Source organism: Polypterus senegalus, chromosome 5, assembly GCF_016835505.1.
Source record: "Polypterus senegalus isolate Bchr_013 chromosome 5, ASM1683550v1, whole genome shotgun sequence".
Classification (NCBI taxonomy): domain Eukaryota; kingdom Metazoa; phylum Chordata; class Cladistia; order Polypteriformes; family Polypteridae; genus Polypterus; species Polypterus senegalus.
In genome coordinates this window covers 49,347,447-49,360,407 of record NC_053158.1, presented here as the reverse complement: position 1 = coordinate 49,360,407, position 12,961 = coordinate 49,347,447, and the positions used below count along the sequence as shown (strand labels likewise).

General features: G+C 36.0%; 1 protein-coding gene across 2 annotated transcripts in view; it reads left to right on the top strand.

The window, feature by feature from the left end:
* Positions 1–215: 215 nt before the first annotated feature.
* The window catches only part of mybl1 (v-myb avian myeloblastosis viral oncogene homolog-like 1), a 57,205-nt gene continuing 44,459 nt past the window's right edge, over positions 216–12,961 (top strand). For both annotated transcript variants that reach the window (XM_039754598.1, XM_039754597.1), the window contains exon 1: positions 216–662. In XM_039754598.1, the coding sequence (XP_039610532.1) occupies positions 640–662 (23 nt within the window). In that variant the 5' untranslated portion in view covers positions 216–639. The remainder of the gene's footprint in view (positions 663–12,961) is intronic.

Sequence of the window (12,961 nt, the reverse complement as noted above, 5' to 3'; positions counted from 1 at the left end):
CTGTTCACAAAAATGCCGTTTTACAGCTGAGCTAAATTTTTGACTGCCTCTGAAATCCTAAGTAAGTTCTTCATTTAGCCCGTGACAAAGTCTGCTTTACTTGTGAGGTAATGAGATTGTTTTTTGAGGCGAGGCGGGTGGAGTCACGTGACTCTCAGAGCAGCACCTCTAGCCCGCCCATCTACACGTCACTTTCACGCTTGCTCACTGTCAAAGTGTTTTTTTCGCAGGAGGCTGGGCGGGAGAATCGGCGGGATGCACAAAAAATCCAAAAGCAGAGCTCAGTGGAGCGAAACTGAGTAATGAGCACATACAGCGGGGAAATTCAAGGCTGCATTATGTTGGATACTGCGCCAATCGATCGCACTCAGTGCCTAGCTGTCTGCAACATCTCCGGGAGCACCTGATGTCATTTCTGTTGCCAATAATTACTGTCAGGCGAAAAAAGATACATGTCAGTTTGATATATGTGTTCGAGACAAAAGCTGATCAGGAGTGACAGCTGCTTAGATACTGAACTACAAATCAGATTTTTTTGTAATAAAAGACGTCGACTAGTAGAAACCATCTCAACATTCAGAAGGCGCAGTTTGCAAGTTACAACACCGGCTGAAATTTTACAACTTCATCGGCAGCAGCATGGCCAGCAGGACATGTCGCAGGTAAGTGCGTCACTGTCACGGATTTTAGTACGAGGGCAAAGTTGTGCTGTTTAAATTTGTGATTGAGCTGTTGTCGGCAGTTCACCGCTTTGGCTTCATTCCCATCTCAGCTCTTCAAACTTCTGCGCTGGATAAGTCGCAGTTGGCCTTGGTGACAAGAATATTAAACTCGCTTGGCCCCACACCCATGCATGTGATCTGATTATAGTTTGTCATAGCAAGTCATAACGAAACGATTCGAGTAGCGCGTGCTGCTTAATGATCTATTGCCCCAACGGCGCCCGCTCTGTGTAGAGTGCCCTAGAACCCCAAATGCCCAACTAATATGGGTCGTGTAGACGACTGAACATGAACTAAGAGTGTAATCATCAATTTAAAAAATGACGAAACAAGAAATAAGAGCGCTTCATCCACTGCACGCGTTCGTTGCACTTACTGCAGTCACTCTTTATTATTTTGCGCTTGCTGTTTGGTTAGTGACCATCAAAAGTGGCATAACTTGCGCTCCATTACTTAATGTTACACCTGACACTGAATATAAGTTGCAATGGCTTAATAATGGGAAAACGGACACCCTGCTTAATTATTATTGTTGTTTACTCGTTTCGCTTTATAGGGGCCTGATACTGTGGCAGGTGGATCTTGTCCATATATATATATGTTGTCCATTTAGTTTTGAGCTATAGCTACATAGCGGAGAGCATTCACTCGTGCTTCTTATGGTGTAGCTAAATAAAAAAAAAAATATTCGGATCAAGTCGTGTTCTACGTATGAAAGTACAAAAGTTGAGGAGTCAATTACGTTCCATTTACAGCGGCTGTTTCATTTTAATCAATATATCAGGAGCTTTTATACTAACTAGATTGCGAATCGAGGTATAAGGTATGTGAATGTTAATGGGTTATTTTGTAGTACATATAATCCAGTCTTCAATTTTTTTGAAGTCGCACAGGGCAGGCAATTTATTACTACGTACAAAAGTTCCGTTTGCCAATAAATTGTTTTTTTTTGTTTCAGAGACAGCTTAAATATACCCAACATTTCCAGATCACAAGCCCAGCCCGGGGGTCATTCACTTTTTACTTGAGAGAGGTAACATAGGCTACACATCCGTGTTAGTAAGTTAGTCTCATTTAGATTGAAATGTAAACATTTTTTTCTTTTATGCTGTTTTTTTTATGGGACACGCTGTTTATTATTGTTTTGTCATTTTCTGATTGTTCAGTGTACCCCTGAGCGGGTTTCTGACATAAATCTTCGCTTACCGGTAAAGGGAAGTTGGTCGCTTCGAGCCGCAGTTATGAGTTTTTGTTATAGTTTATTTTCTCTGCTTCCAAAGGACCTATGGTTTAATAAATTGTGAATCAGAATGCAATTAAAATGATGTGCAGATAACGTTAGCCAAAAGATTAGCCCTTGTATTTGTGCTATTTGTGATTATTTATGCTAATCATAAGTACCTGCTTTAATAAAATATTTCCGTGCCTAGAAATAGTGAACCAGCATCGAGAGATTCCGCTTGCCTTGATTTTTCTATCCTTGCAATGTGCTGGTAAAAGTCTTCACCATGTTTGTTACCGACACCGTTAATATCAGCAGGGATCACATCCAAGTGGGAATGCAAAAAAATGAATTTTTAGTGACATGTTCCACATCATAGTTTTGCATGTATTTTGTCTGCCACCTGGATGTAGTTTGGTGCTCTGTAGCTGCCAAGAAAATTCTCAACAGCATCCTTGATTGTGCATTTTCCACTAGCTCCACAGACACAGAAAAATGCAACATCCTATTCCCAAGTATACTGCTATCATCAAATTGTCCAAATCTGGACAAAAATTGCATTTACTTCCTGAGTTTAATAACTTAATTATGCTGACACATTAGTTCTGCTAATTTTCATTTGTACTCCGCATCTGATGCTTCTCATTTAAAGCACTTTGAGCTACATTATTTGTATGGAAATGTGCTATATAAATAAATGTTATTTCAGTGATATAATGCTAAGTAAAGCTGAATGAAAATTAAAATAGGAATAAACCAAACCATTCAGTCCTTGTAGAGTATTTTTTTAGTTGAGTTGTCCCAATAACTTTTTTACATTCTGATCTTAGCAGCTGTTAGGATCTCCATATAAACTACATGACTGGGAAATTTATTCCAAATTCTCACCACCCATTGGGGAAAAAGTATTTCTTGGTTTCATTATAAGGAGTGAAAAGTACTAGTTAAAGCATTTTATTGATTTTCACTGAAAAATAAAATGTTGACTAATGGGACATACTGATTTGGCTAAATGTGAGTAGGAATTAGTCAGTTTGGCAAGTTCTGTTAACATTTGGCTTAAGTAAAAACCTAAATTTACTGCATTTCTCCAGGACCCAGGGATGCCTGTCCCTGTGATAATGGATCCAAAAATTACGAAAGAGCTAATGGCCAATTAATCCTAATTCATTAAGTAGACTTTTATTTAGATTCACCTAAAAAAGGTCAGACAGACATACACATTTTATTTCCCTCTCATTTTTCATCATGTGTTAAGAAGCTTTATGGGCTAAAGAAACATTTGTTTGTGCTAGTCTGAACTCCTAAAGGAGTCATATATAGTGTGTATTTTGAATGCAACTAAGGCTGGCATCGCGTTAGACCACTTTTCCAGAGTTTTTCAGTTGTAGATATGAGACGTATGCCTAGGACTGCTAATCATATAATGTGCCATCTCCAGTGTTCATTTTGTCTTAATTGGGTTGGGTTACTCTGTGTGTGTGAGAGAGCTGACATCTAATGAGTGCTCAGCTGAAGAAAAATGCAAACAATATGGCCGCTAGGAAATAAGCAAATTAAGTGTTCTGCACTATAAAAATGTAAGAGAGGCCTGTTTTATGTTTGCTGTACCTGTTATGATGAGTGTTTTTTTTTGTTTTGTTACTTTTTAGTGGGTTTCCCTAAGTGATATATGAAAATGCATACACCTATTTATGAGTTTTATACTTCAAGGATTCCGAAAATGTTTGTTTTTCATTTTATGACACAATGCCACATTTGTTTCCCTATGTGTGCCACCATTTCAGAGAAAAGGTGGTGGGTGTTCCCTTGGCAATTGTTCACCAGAATTCCTTGAAATACACAATGCTGGTGACCTCACCAGAGCGACCATATACAAGTGTGAACATTCATTTCCGGAATATCTGAGACCATGTAGCATGTGATCAAAAGTCTAATTCATTGTGTTCATGGTTTGTTATTTTGTTCTGGTCATTATAATTAAAAGATTAAAAAAAGAGTCATTAAAATACCATGAATGAATGGAAAAAGAATAAAAATGGGCTGAGACTACACCTGAACTTGCCATATCTAGCAAACATTTGTTCAGTCACTGGTTCTGCTAGGTCATCAAAATGATCAGAATTCTCCATAGTTTGGAAATTTGAAACAATGCTGAAAAGTCATAAGCAAGTTATGTAATCTGTCAAGCCCTGCAGCTCCTACTTGTGTAATCTGGCACTGAGATTTAGCAACTATGGTCATTAAATTTATTATGCTTTCTGAGTCAAAGTTGCATAGTGTGCCCTTTGCCTATGGGAACACATAACTGAGTCAAGGAGTGAACTTGTCACAAGGACAGAGCAGCAACATCACCACTGTAAACTGAAGAAGAGCAAAACTAGATTTGTAGGCTATGGGCAATTCATGATAGCTCAGAAGGAACTAGTTTAACTGATACATAGCTGGGTTCATCAGTGGGATGTTGTTGATTCCAGTCCAGGAGATGGACTGGAATCCTAGAACCCTTCCTACAATCCTTTTAAATTATCATAGCTAGGCATATACTAGGCTATTGAAACAGATAGGACATTTGTTTGCTCTAGCAGCAACACAGAAATTGAAATCATGCTGTAAAACAGTCAAAAATAACATTTACATTATTGCAGGACCTACTCTGTATTTAATGTATAGTCATGTTAATTTATTTTTGTATAGTAGTCTTCACTGAGTACATACTTAGAGCACCGTAACAAATTTACACTTAAAATACAAATTGCAAATTGTATAGATTACATGATGTTGACACAAATAAAGTTACAATAAAACAGCAATTTCAAATTGATTAGCAAAAACAGGTCTTTGTTAACATAATTCCTTAATATTATAGTTGAGATATGGTCAGTTGACCATGAAGAAGACAAAAACAAAAACTACATGTTGCAAAATTTCTGAACAAAGTGAACCTCTGGGTGACTCTGGGTTAATTATAAAAGAAAGCCATAGACAAAGTTAGACATAGTCACAGTTCACAACAACCCAGGTATTATATGCGTTTGTTCTGGCCAGTCTAATAATAAGACTGAATCTCTTAATCCCCGGATTCCAATGTTCCCAGTATCTCTAGTGCCATTCCCCTAGGCTGGAGTAACAGTTACAATGACAGTAAAGAAATATTATTCCTATGAAATACAGTATCTTGGTTATAAGTATCTAGGATAGAGGATTGTCACAATGCAAGTTTAAAAAAAATCCCCACTTGTGTCTCCAAGCACATGGTGGAATGAGCCAGTGTCTGAAGGTGTTTCAGGATTATGTATGATGGAGAGGATGGACAGCATTACTTATAATGACCTATAATCGCAGTCATTTTCTTTTCATCAAGTGAAGTGAGCTCAAGGTCAGTCATGTAATGCAACAGGCATTTCTTATGTAACAGTTCAGTTGTCCGGCATACTTCACATCCCAGTACACTACTCCAGTCCTTATGGAATGACAACATAGCAGACACACATTAGAGACCATGATCACCTTATAAAGAACATCCCTTCTGGGCCTTTTTAGATAGAAGGTCTGATCTTAGTGTCAGGTAGGAAAGTGAGCATTTAAGTGTAATTCTATTCAATACCTGATCTATGTAATGTAATTTTGTTTGGCAGGCCTTCCCAGATACTCAAATTCTATATTTATTTCCTATTTATTAGCTACCTGAAAGGAAAACTGAGACAAATCCAAAATCCTGCAAAATAATGAAGGTTTCAATGTAAAGCAGAGAAAGATTTAAAGAAAAGAAGACAAGAACATGGAGTGTAGAATGTGCACAATGAGCAGAAATGCTGCTGTCAAACTGAGGGATGCTGTGGTGTGATGAGGACATAAAGTTGAATAGACGACCTAGAAGATTGCAGAGCTGTAGAGATAAAATCCAGACATGTTTAACTTGGGTGAGAACAAAGGCGCAAAGCCTGACTTAATGAGATGCCATGTGCAAGTAGTGTGATTTATAATGACCCTCTAAAGTGTGCGTTAGTTTAAACAGGAGCCAAGAAGCAGTGTGCTCAGTGACCAGTTGTGACTCCAATGTTGCAGGCATCTAACAGGTCAGAGTATGAAAACTTGATTGTCTCGTTTATCCTGCTGTGCACACTAGCCACACAACACTGCATTCTGCAAACAGTAATATTAAAACAGTCCATACTTGTTTGAGTACTACAGAAGGAATACACCACATTTTTGTAGAATTTGCATTACAACACCTAACATTCTGAAGATCTATTTTTCTTGTTGTCCACATATCTGGGAAGAGTGGTTTTATAAATTGAGATCTACAAGAAATTTTAAAAGCATATATAACAGGTACTCTGAGGCCAAACATCATTTTAACCTTGAAGTGAGCTATTATCTTAAATGGTGGCACTAAAAACATGGTACATAAATTCCAAAATTAGGAGAAAATATACTTAAGACTGGATGATTCTGAATTTCTTCCTGTAGGTGTATACTTTTAGAGCCTGACCTTTTCAGTTTGAATCTGGTCATTATATAAATGGAAGGTAGTGCAGTCCGAGTCTACATTAACTCTGAAATTGGTGCAGCTGATTAAAATATTAGATACAATAAACCTGTCTGTCTGTTATGAAGAAAATGTTGAAGCTGTGGCATTTGGTTTTTGATGAAGTTTGCATTGATGTATGCAACAAAAGGGTAGGAATAAATATATAATATATATATATATATATATATATATATATATATATATATATATATATATAATATTCTGTTAATGAAGACATTTGAATGTTTGTAGCGTAATATAACTTTACATAATATCCTTATGCTTGCTTAACCCAGTTAAGGTCCAAGGAGGTATTTGAACATTTCCAGGCAGAAATGGGTACAAGGCAGAAAACAACTCTGGACAAAGTACCCGTCCATTATCTGACTGTATGGCATCATATAAATGCAAGTTGATTACCATAAAATGTATGGACATGCAACATCTTACTCTTTTACTTTACTTTCTGAATGTGGCTTGTCTGTGAGATTACAGACATATAGCATGTTGCTGACACTACCTTTGTTGACACAGTAAATGTGGTTCATTTCAATAAACTGCAATGTCAAATCCTAAAATGATTTAGTTTATTACACAACCATTACCTACATGCAACACATTCTGATTAATGTAATGCATACCAATCTCACTGTTAAATTAAATTTAAATACAATAGTCTACACCAGTTCTTTTTTTCTGCATTTATGTTCTGTAATGGTGAGTGCCTATTATTGAACACACGTAAACTGGAACTCTGCTGTAGCCAAAGGCAGCAATGCAATGGCTTCTCTTGTTCACTGAATATACATATGAACCAACCATGCTTTACCTAGCAAGTACTGTAACAGACCAGAGCTGCAAAAATATTTGGTTGTTACTAATGGTAATTAGTTCTAAGTAGGGTTCTGTAAAGAGCCATATATGCTAAACCAATATTAGGACTTCTTTCAAACAATCTTATAACTTTAGATACTGTAGTCGCACCAACCAACATTAGGCAAGTGTGGAATTTGACTTTGTGTTGTAACAGAAAATATCTTGACTGTTACACCTACTTCTTATGTGTGTGTCTTTACCAGGCAACTCCTTTAATTTTCTCACATTTCTTTGCTCAGGAAAACAGTTGTATAAGTATTTGCACAAAATCAGCTGTTAACCTGCTTATAACTGCCCCTTGTGAAGTTTTCTTTACAGGCGACAAGTGTGGCAACTCTATCTGCAATTCCTCTGCTCCTTTTCTGGTCATACCCTTTACCTGACTTGTTATTCTGACCACTTTGCCAGACAATTTTAATAATTTCATAGTATTTTATAAAGTAACCAATCTATAAGCACTCCCAAAAAAGTACTTTCAAGTTGAATTCCAGGAAGGATGTCTTCACAAAAATGCTTATGGAAATCTCAAAAATGAAAGTGAAACCCTGACATTTTTTTAAAAAGTATTTGGATGAGATAGTGGAACAACGTAGCCATTAGTTAAGCAAACAAGTCTGACTAATTGAGTACAGTAATTTTCGTAGTCTGTAAGGCTTTTGAGCCTATATTCTTGTTCATGTTCATAGTGTTATTCATTTTGTAGTATTCACGAATCAACTGTTTTTGACAGTTTTCAAGTGCCTCTTTCTTTTGTTTTCTTTTTGATTTGTTGTGAATGCATGTTCAGAATTTAATTTTGTTTAATTTTGTCCCTTTGTTGGTTGAATGCTTCACACATTATAAATAAAGAATATTATATTCATAATAATGCTCAACATGTAACTAAGATGAAAACAACTCATAATGCCAAAGAGAAAATGAGAAGGCAATACGCACATAGAAATTGACAAGTATGTATATTAGGGTGGTCCAAAAAAAGATAAACTAACAGATTCAACTTCTTCACAAGACTGGTTTTATACTTTATCATATTTATAACAAACATAACATTTTAATGAAAATAACCAACATTTAGAGGCTGCACCATTTTGTAGCTTTTATGTCATCTGCACTGAACAGCAGACAACCGTTCCGAACTGTAGGTCTACAACATTAGTGCTTTGATGAAGTTGGAAAATTCTTGCTATTGTTTGTGACCAGTCAAAGAATAAACTGTATTTTTCCCTCATCCTTTGTCAGTAAGTCATTGTTGTTTATCAGCTGCATCATTCACTAACCCCATGCATATCAATACTTCACAAAATGTATTGAAGATTTGACCACCTGTCTACTGTTCTGGTGGTTTCTTGAGAAGCAGTTGAGAAATTTCTTTACTTTTTTTCCATAAGGACATCAAAGTATGATGCTGTTGTTTCTGTTAACTGTTCCTCCAACTTCAGCTGTTTAAATTCATTTGTCATCTTATGAAGTTGAACAAAGTGGTAGCTGTTGTAGTCTTTGCACCATCTTTTCCTTTGTTTCTCCAAGACTCTATGGGAATGTTTTTGAAACTCCTACTTAATACCAGAATGTTCTTTTAGAATGTTCTCTGTTTCATTGTGTTTTTTTTATTGTTTACTAATTACTTATCCAGTTAAGAACCCACACAAGAGTATATACTTAGTAACAGCATAAATAAAAGGTTCAGAATAGAGTGACCTCTAAATATTTCACAATCAGGCTGAAATTTTACAGGTAAGCAAGCAAACCCTATTGCATAAAAATAAGTCTTATTGAGAAATAAATGATTCTACAAACATCAATTCATTTGGTATGTGGACCACCCTAATATATATATACATAAAGGTATATGAATTTCTTAAAACAAATGGCACTGGTGCTGAGAAAAGCAGAATTCTTGCCTCAGATTGCAACTGTTCTACAATAGGGAGAGTGTTTAAAAGATTAAGTTTGGTATTTTTCAAGTTGAAAATATTTCTTCACAAACATGGTATAAATGCATTTTCCACACAAACTTGTGTTCCAAAGTCCAGCGTTTTCTATACATTTTGAAAAATATTTTGGCCCCACTAAAATTTTACATTGAAATTAACAGGGCACAGGTAAAGCCAGAAAACAGAAGCCTTAAAACTTGCCGAATATGTTTGCTTTTCAAGCCAAGACAGTTGTCGAGTATTGATCTGTCTTTTAATTATATGCGTATTGTAAAATAGTCTATACATATAATTTTTGAACAAAAAAACACCAATATTATGAGAATCAACCATTTTAAAAGAATATTAGCTGTGTGCGCTACCACAGCATTTCTTGTCTTACACAATAAGCTTTAACCCCCCCCAGACCATGGTTTCCTCTTGAAAAAAACAAATCACAGTTAAATCTTTGTGCCACATGGTTGGTTTTATTTTGATGTACTTCTGTATATATGTGAGAACTCACATAAAGAAATAGAAAATGTATCCTTACCTTGAGAACATAGTACCAGGAATATGCAATAAAATGATTATTTCAGATCCATTTTGTTGTCACGAACATGCATCAGAAACTTGGAAAACATTTATCAAAACACAAAGAGCATGTATTTGATAAGTGTTAGGCTTTTATTTTCCGATGGTGCTTCATGCCTCACTGCATCCATTGTAAAGTGCCAGTGTGAGCAAGGTTTTTTTTTTTAATTTATGGAAAATGCTGGACTTTGGAACACAAATTCGCTGCAAATGCATGTATACCTTGTTTGTGAAGAAGTGACTTTGCCTTGAAAAATACCAAACTCCTCCTTTAAGAGGAAGTGAAGAATGGTGTGGCACTAGATTACAACTCAACAACAAAAGAATACCTCAACATATATACTCGTTGGCAAACAGCATTTCATCAAGTCTGAAAGAACTTCTTAAACATGTATGATATATTTCATGTAAAAGGATTTGATACATCATATGAGAGATTGAGATCTGGTTAAATTATGGCTTGGTGTTTGAAAAACATTTTTCTCTGGACTTTCTCAGGAAAATTATGCTTTGTTAATGTATTTTTTAATGTTTTAATCTTTTGTCTCCAGTCTTGATGTATACGTTTCTCTTATACTTAAATGCTCTGCACCTGCATTCATTGAAGAGTGCTATACAAAAATAAACTGAATTGAATGTAGAGTTTTTCCTTTTGTATCACTTCCTCAAATCCCAGCCTTGGTTTGACAGATAATAAATGTTGCTCACCTCCCACTTTACTGGAATATTCTTAAATTAGCTAAAATTAGTCCGTAGTGTGGACCGATCTATTACTTAATTTTTTTATATGCATTGGTAAACTTCCTGTAATCTGAAAGGCTTCTTTCCATAGAATTTGTTTCAACATAGTTATAGTCCACACATCTCCATTCTGCATTTTGACAGCAACCAAAACAATTTTGCCCTGTCACATGCTTTGTATAAAGTTATTCAACTTTCCTTCTTAAATCTGGTTGTTTATATTTTGAATGATTCTAGATCTGTTTCTGAATAGACACTGCTTTTAGATGTATTTTATGATAAGCACCACATTTTGCTTGTAAAATAGTGTTAATAGAGAAATACCTCTTTTAGCGTTGTATCCAAACTAAAGTTTTTCTCTTTTGTCTCCTTTTTTTTTATATGATTTATATTTGTGGGCAAGATGTTGTATTTATCAATGCACATCTGACCACTAAACACGTCCAAAAAGGAAGCTGCAGATCTGCCAACCTGTCGGTGCTCTTCATGATTAAATAGAAAACTTTTATAGAGCAGATGAGGGCAGCAGGTGGGATGCCAGCTAAGTGCAGCACACTGTGGTGGTAAACCCAATTTGTTGGGACAGGGAGTTAATTGCTTTCGTGTGGCAGGGATACCTCCCCTAGCGAGTCTGCATTGTCTGCAATTATAGGCAGCATTTCTGCTCTAGTAACGCTACTCAAAAAGACAAAGGATGCACTTACACAAGAAGCTGAACGGGGCCTCTCACAGACGGGACTGGCCACCTGTCAAAGAGGAAAACAATGCTTCCATCGGCACAATAATAATGTCAGTCATGCAAACTCAGTGATGCTGGTGCAGCTGTGAATGGTAAGCCACTGGTAGTTAGAACATTACAGGGTGCATCGCTGCTTTGTAAAACACAAATAGTGGTGCGAAACTGAATTATCAGACTTCTGCGGCATTCCTTAATAGGTTCACAAACCATTTGTGTTTTATATGTAACATAAGGTTTATGTGAAGATATTAAATAATAGTATTGTCCATGGCTGTAAGAGAAGTAAAGATGGATTCAAAATATTATGAAAGGGAAGCAAGCTAATCCTTGGCAAGCTGTTTGTAATGCCAAAGAATGAATTTTAAAATCCATCTGTCCATCGAATCAATCGAATCACCCATTATCATAAATCAGCTGGGTCCAGCGATTGACCCTTCTGAAATGAAGGAACAAGGCAGGGTCAGATAATCAATTAATTCAACTTTATTCTATATAAACAAAATGTGCTTGATGGGCTACCCCTCCATATGTTCTCTAAATGTTTTCATTGTTCTTTTACTTCAAAAACGCATGTGCCTTTTGCTAAATAATCCTCATTATTCATTTGAGACACTTGAGATACAGCCTTATATGGCTGAATGGATGTTATACTAGTGGTTTCTGACACTAGTCTAATAGACCTTTCATGTTGCTATTAATGTGTCTACATTCTCCATTTAATGCATCTGTATATACTATTCCAACTACAAATTTCACTTGAACATGTAAAAACAGGGGCATATTTACAGTTTTAGGCATAAATCCCTGCAATAATAAAAAGTTTAACAAACACATAAATGCACCCAGAAGGGAGGTCTTAGAAATGTTTTTCTCCGAAATCACCTGCACATTAGCGTCTTGTTTTGGTTTCAGTAATGCTAACATGTATGTATAAATGAAAATTGTATATATCAATGTACAGTATGAATGCTAATGAATCCCAATTGCATCTAAACAGAAGCATAGACTTTTTCAGTTAGAATAAAGTATTCATTTATTCTTTCATTTTTCTAAACAAAAAAAAATCCTAGCTTTGCATGAGCACAGAATTACTATTTCTACTTAGCTGGAACAGTGGCAGTCTGTAAGTAGAAGGACAAGTTCTTCTGTGAGGAAAAGTGAGTTCTTTATGTCACATTTTCAAAATGGTAGTAAGTAAATATAGCATAGTGCAGTTGATGATCATGCAAAATGAGTAACATTTTTTTAATTTGGCTTTTGTGTCTGAGTCAGTAGTGTCATCTGCTAGTAATTAATGTGTTTTTAACCTCTTTGTCGTATGGCTGTTGTTTTATGTCCCTACTCGATCAGTATAGGGTTGAAATTAGGCAGATGATGCCTCTCCTAATAGTATTGAGTGCAAGCAGGAACTAACACCTGACTGGGTGCCACAGGACACACACCCACTTATACTGAGCCAATTTAAAGTTGCAAATCTCTGAAGTAAACCCACACGAATGCTAGAATGAGACAGATGCTAACCTGGTAAGGCCCACTGTTGTAAAATTACAACCTTACCTTTAACTCTCCTAAAAATACACCTGTAATTTTTTTAAGTACATATTTACATAGTCAATGGGT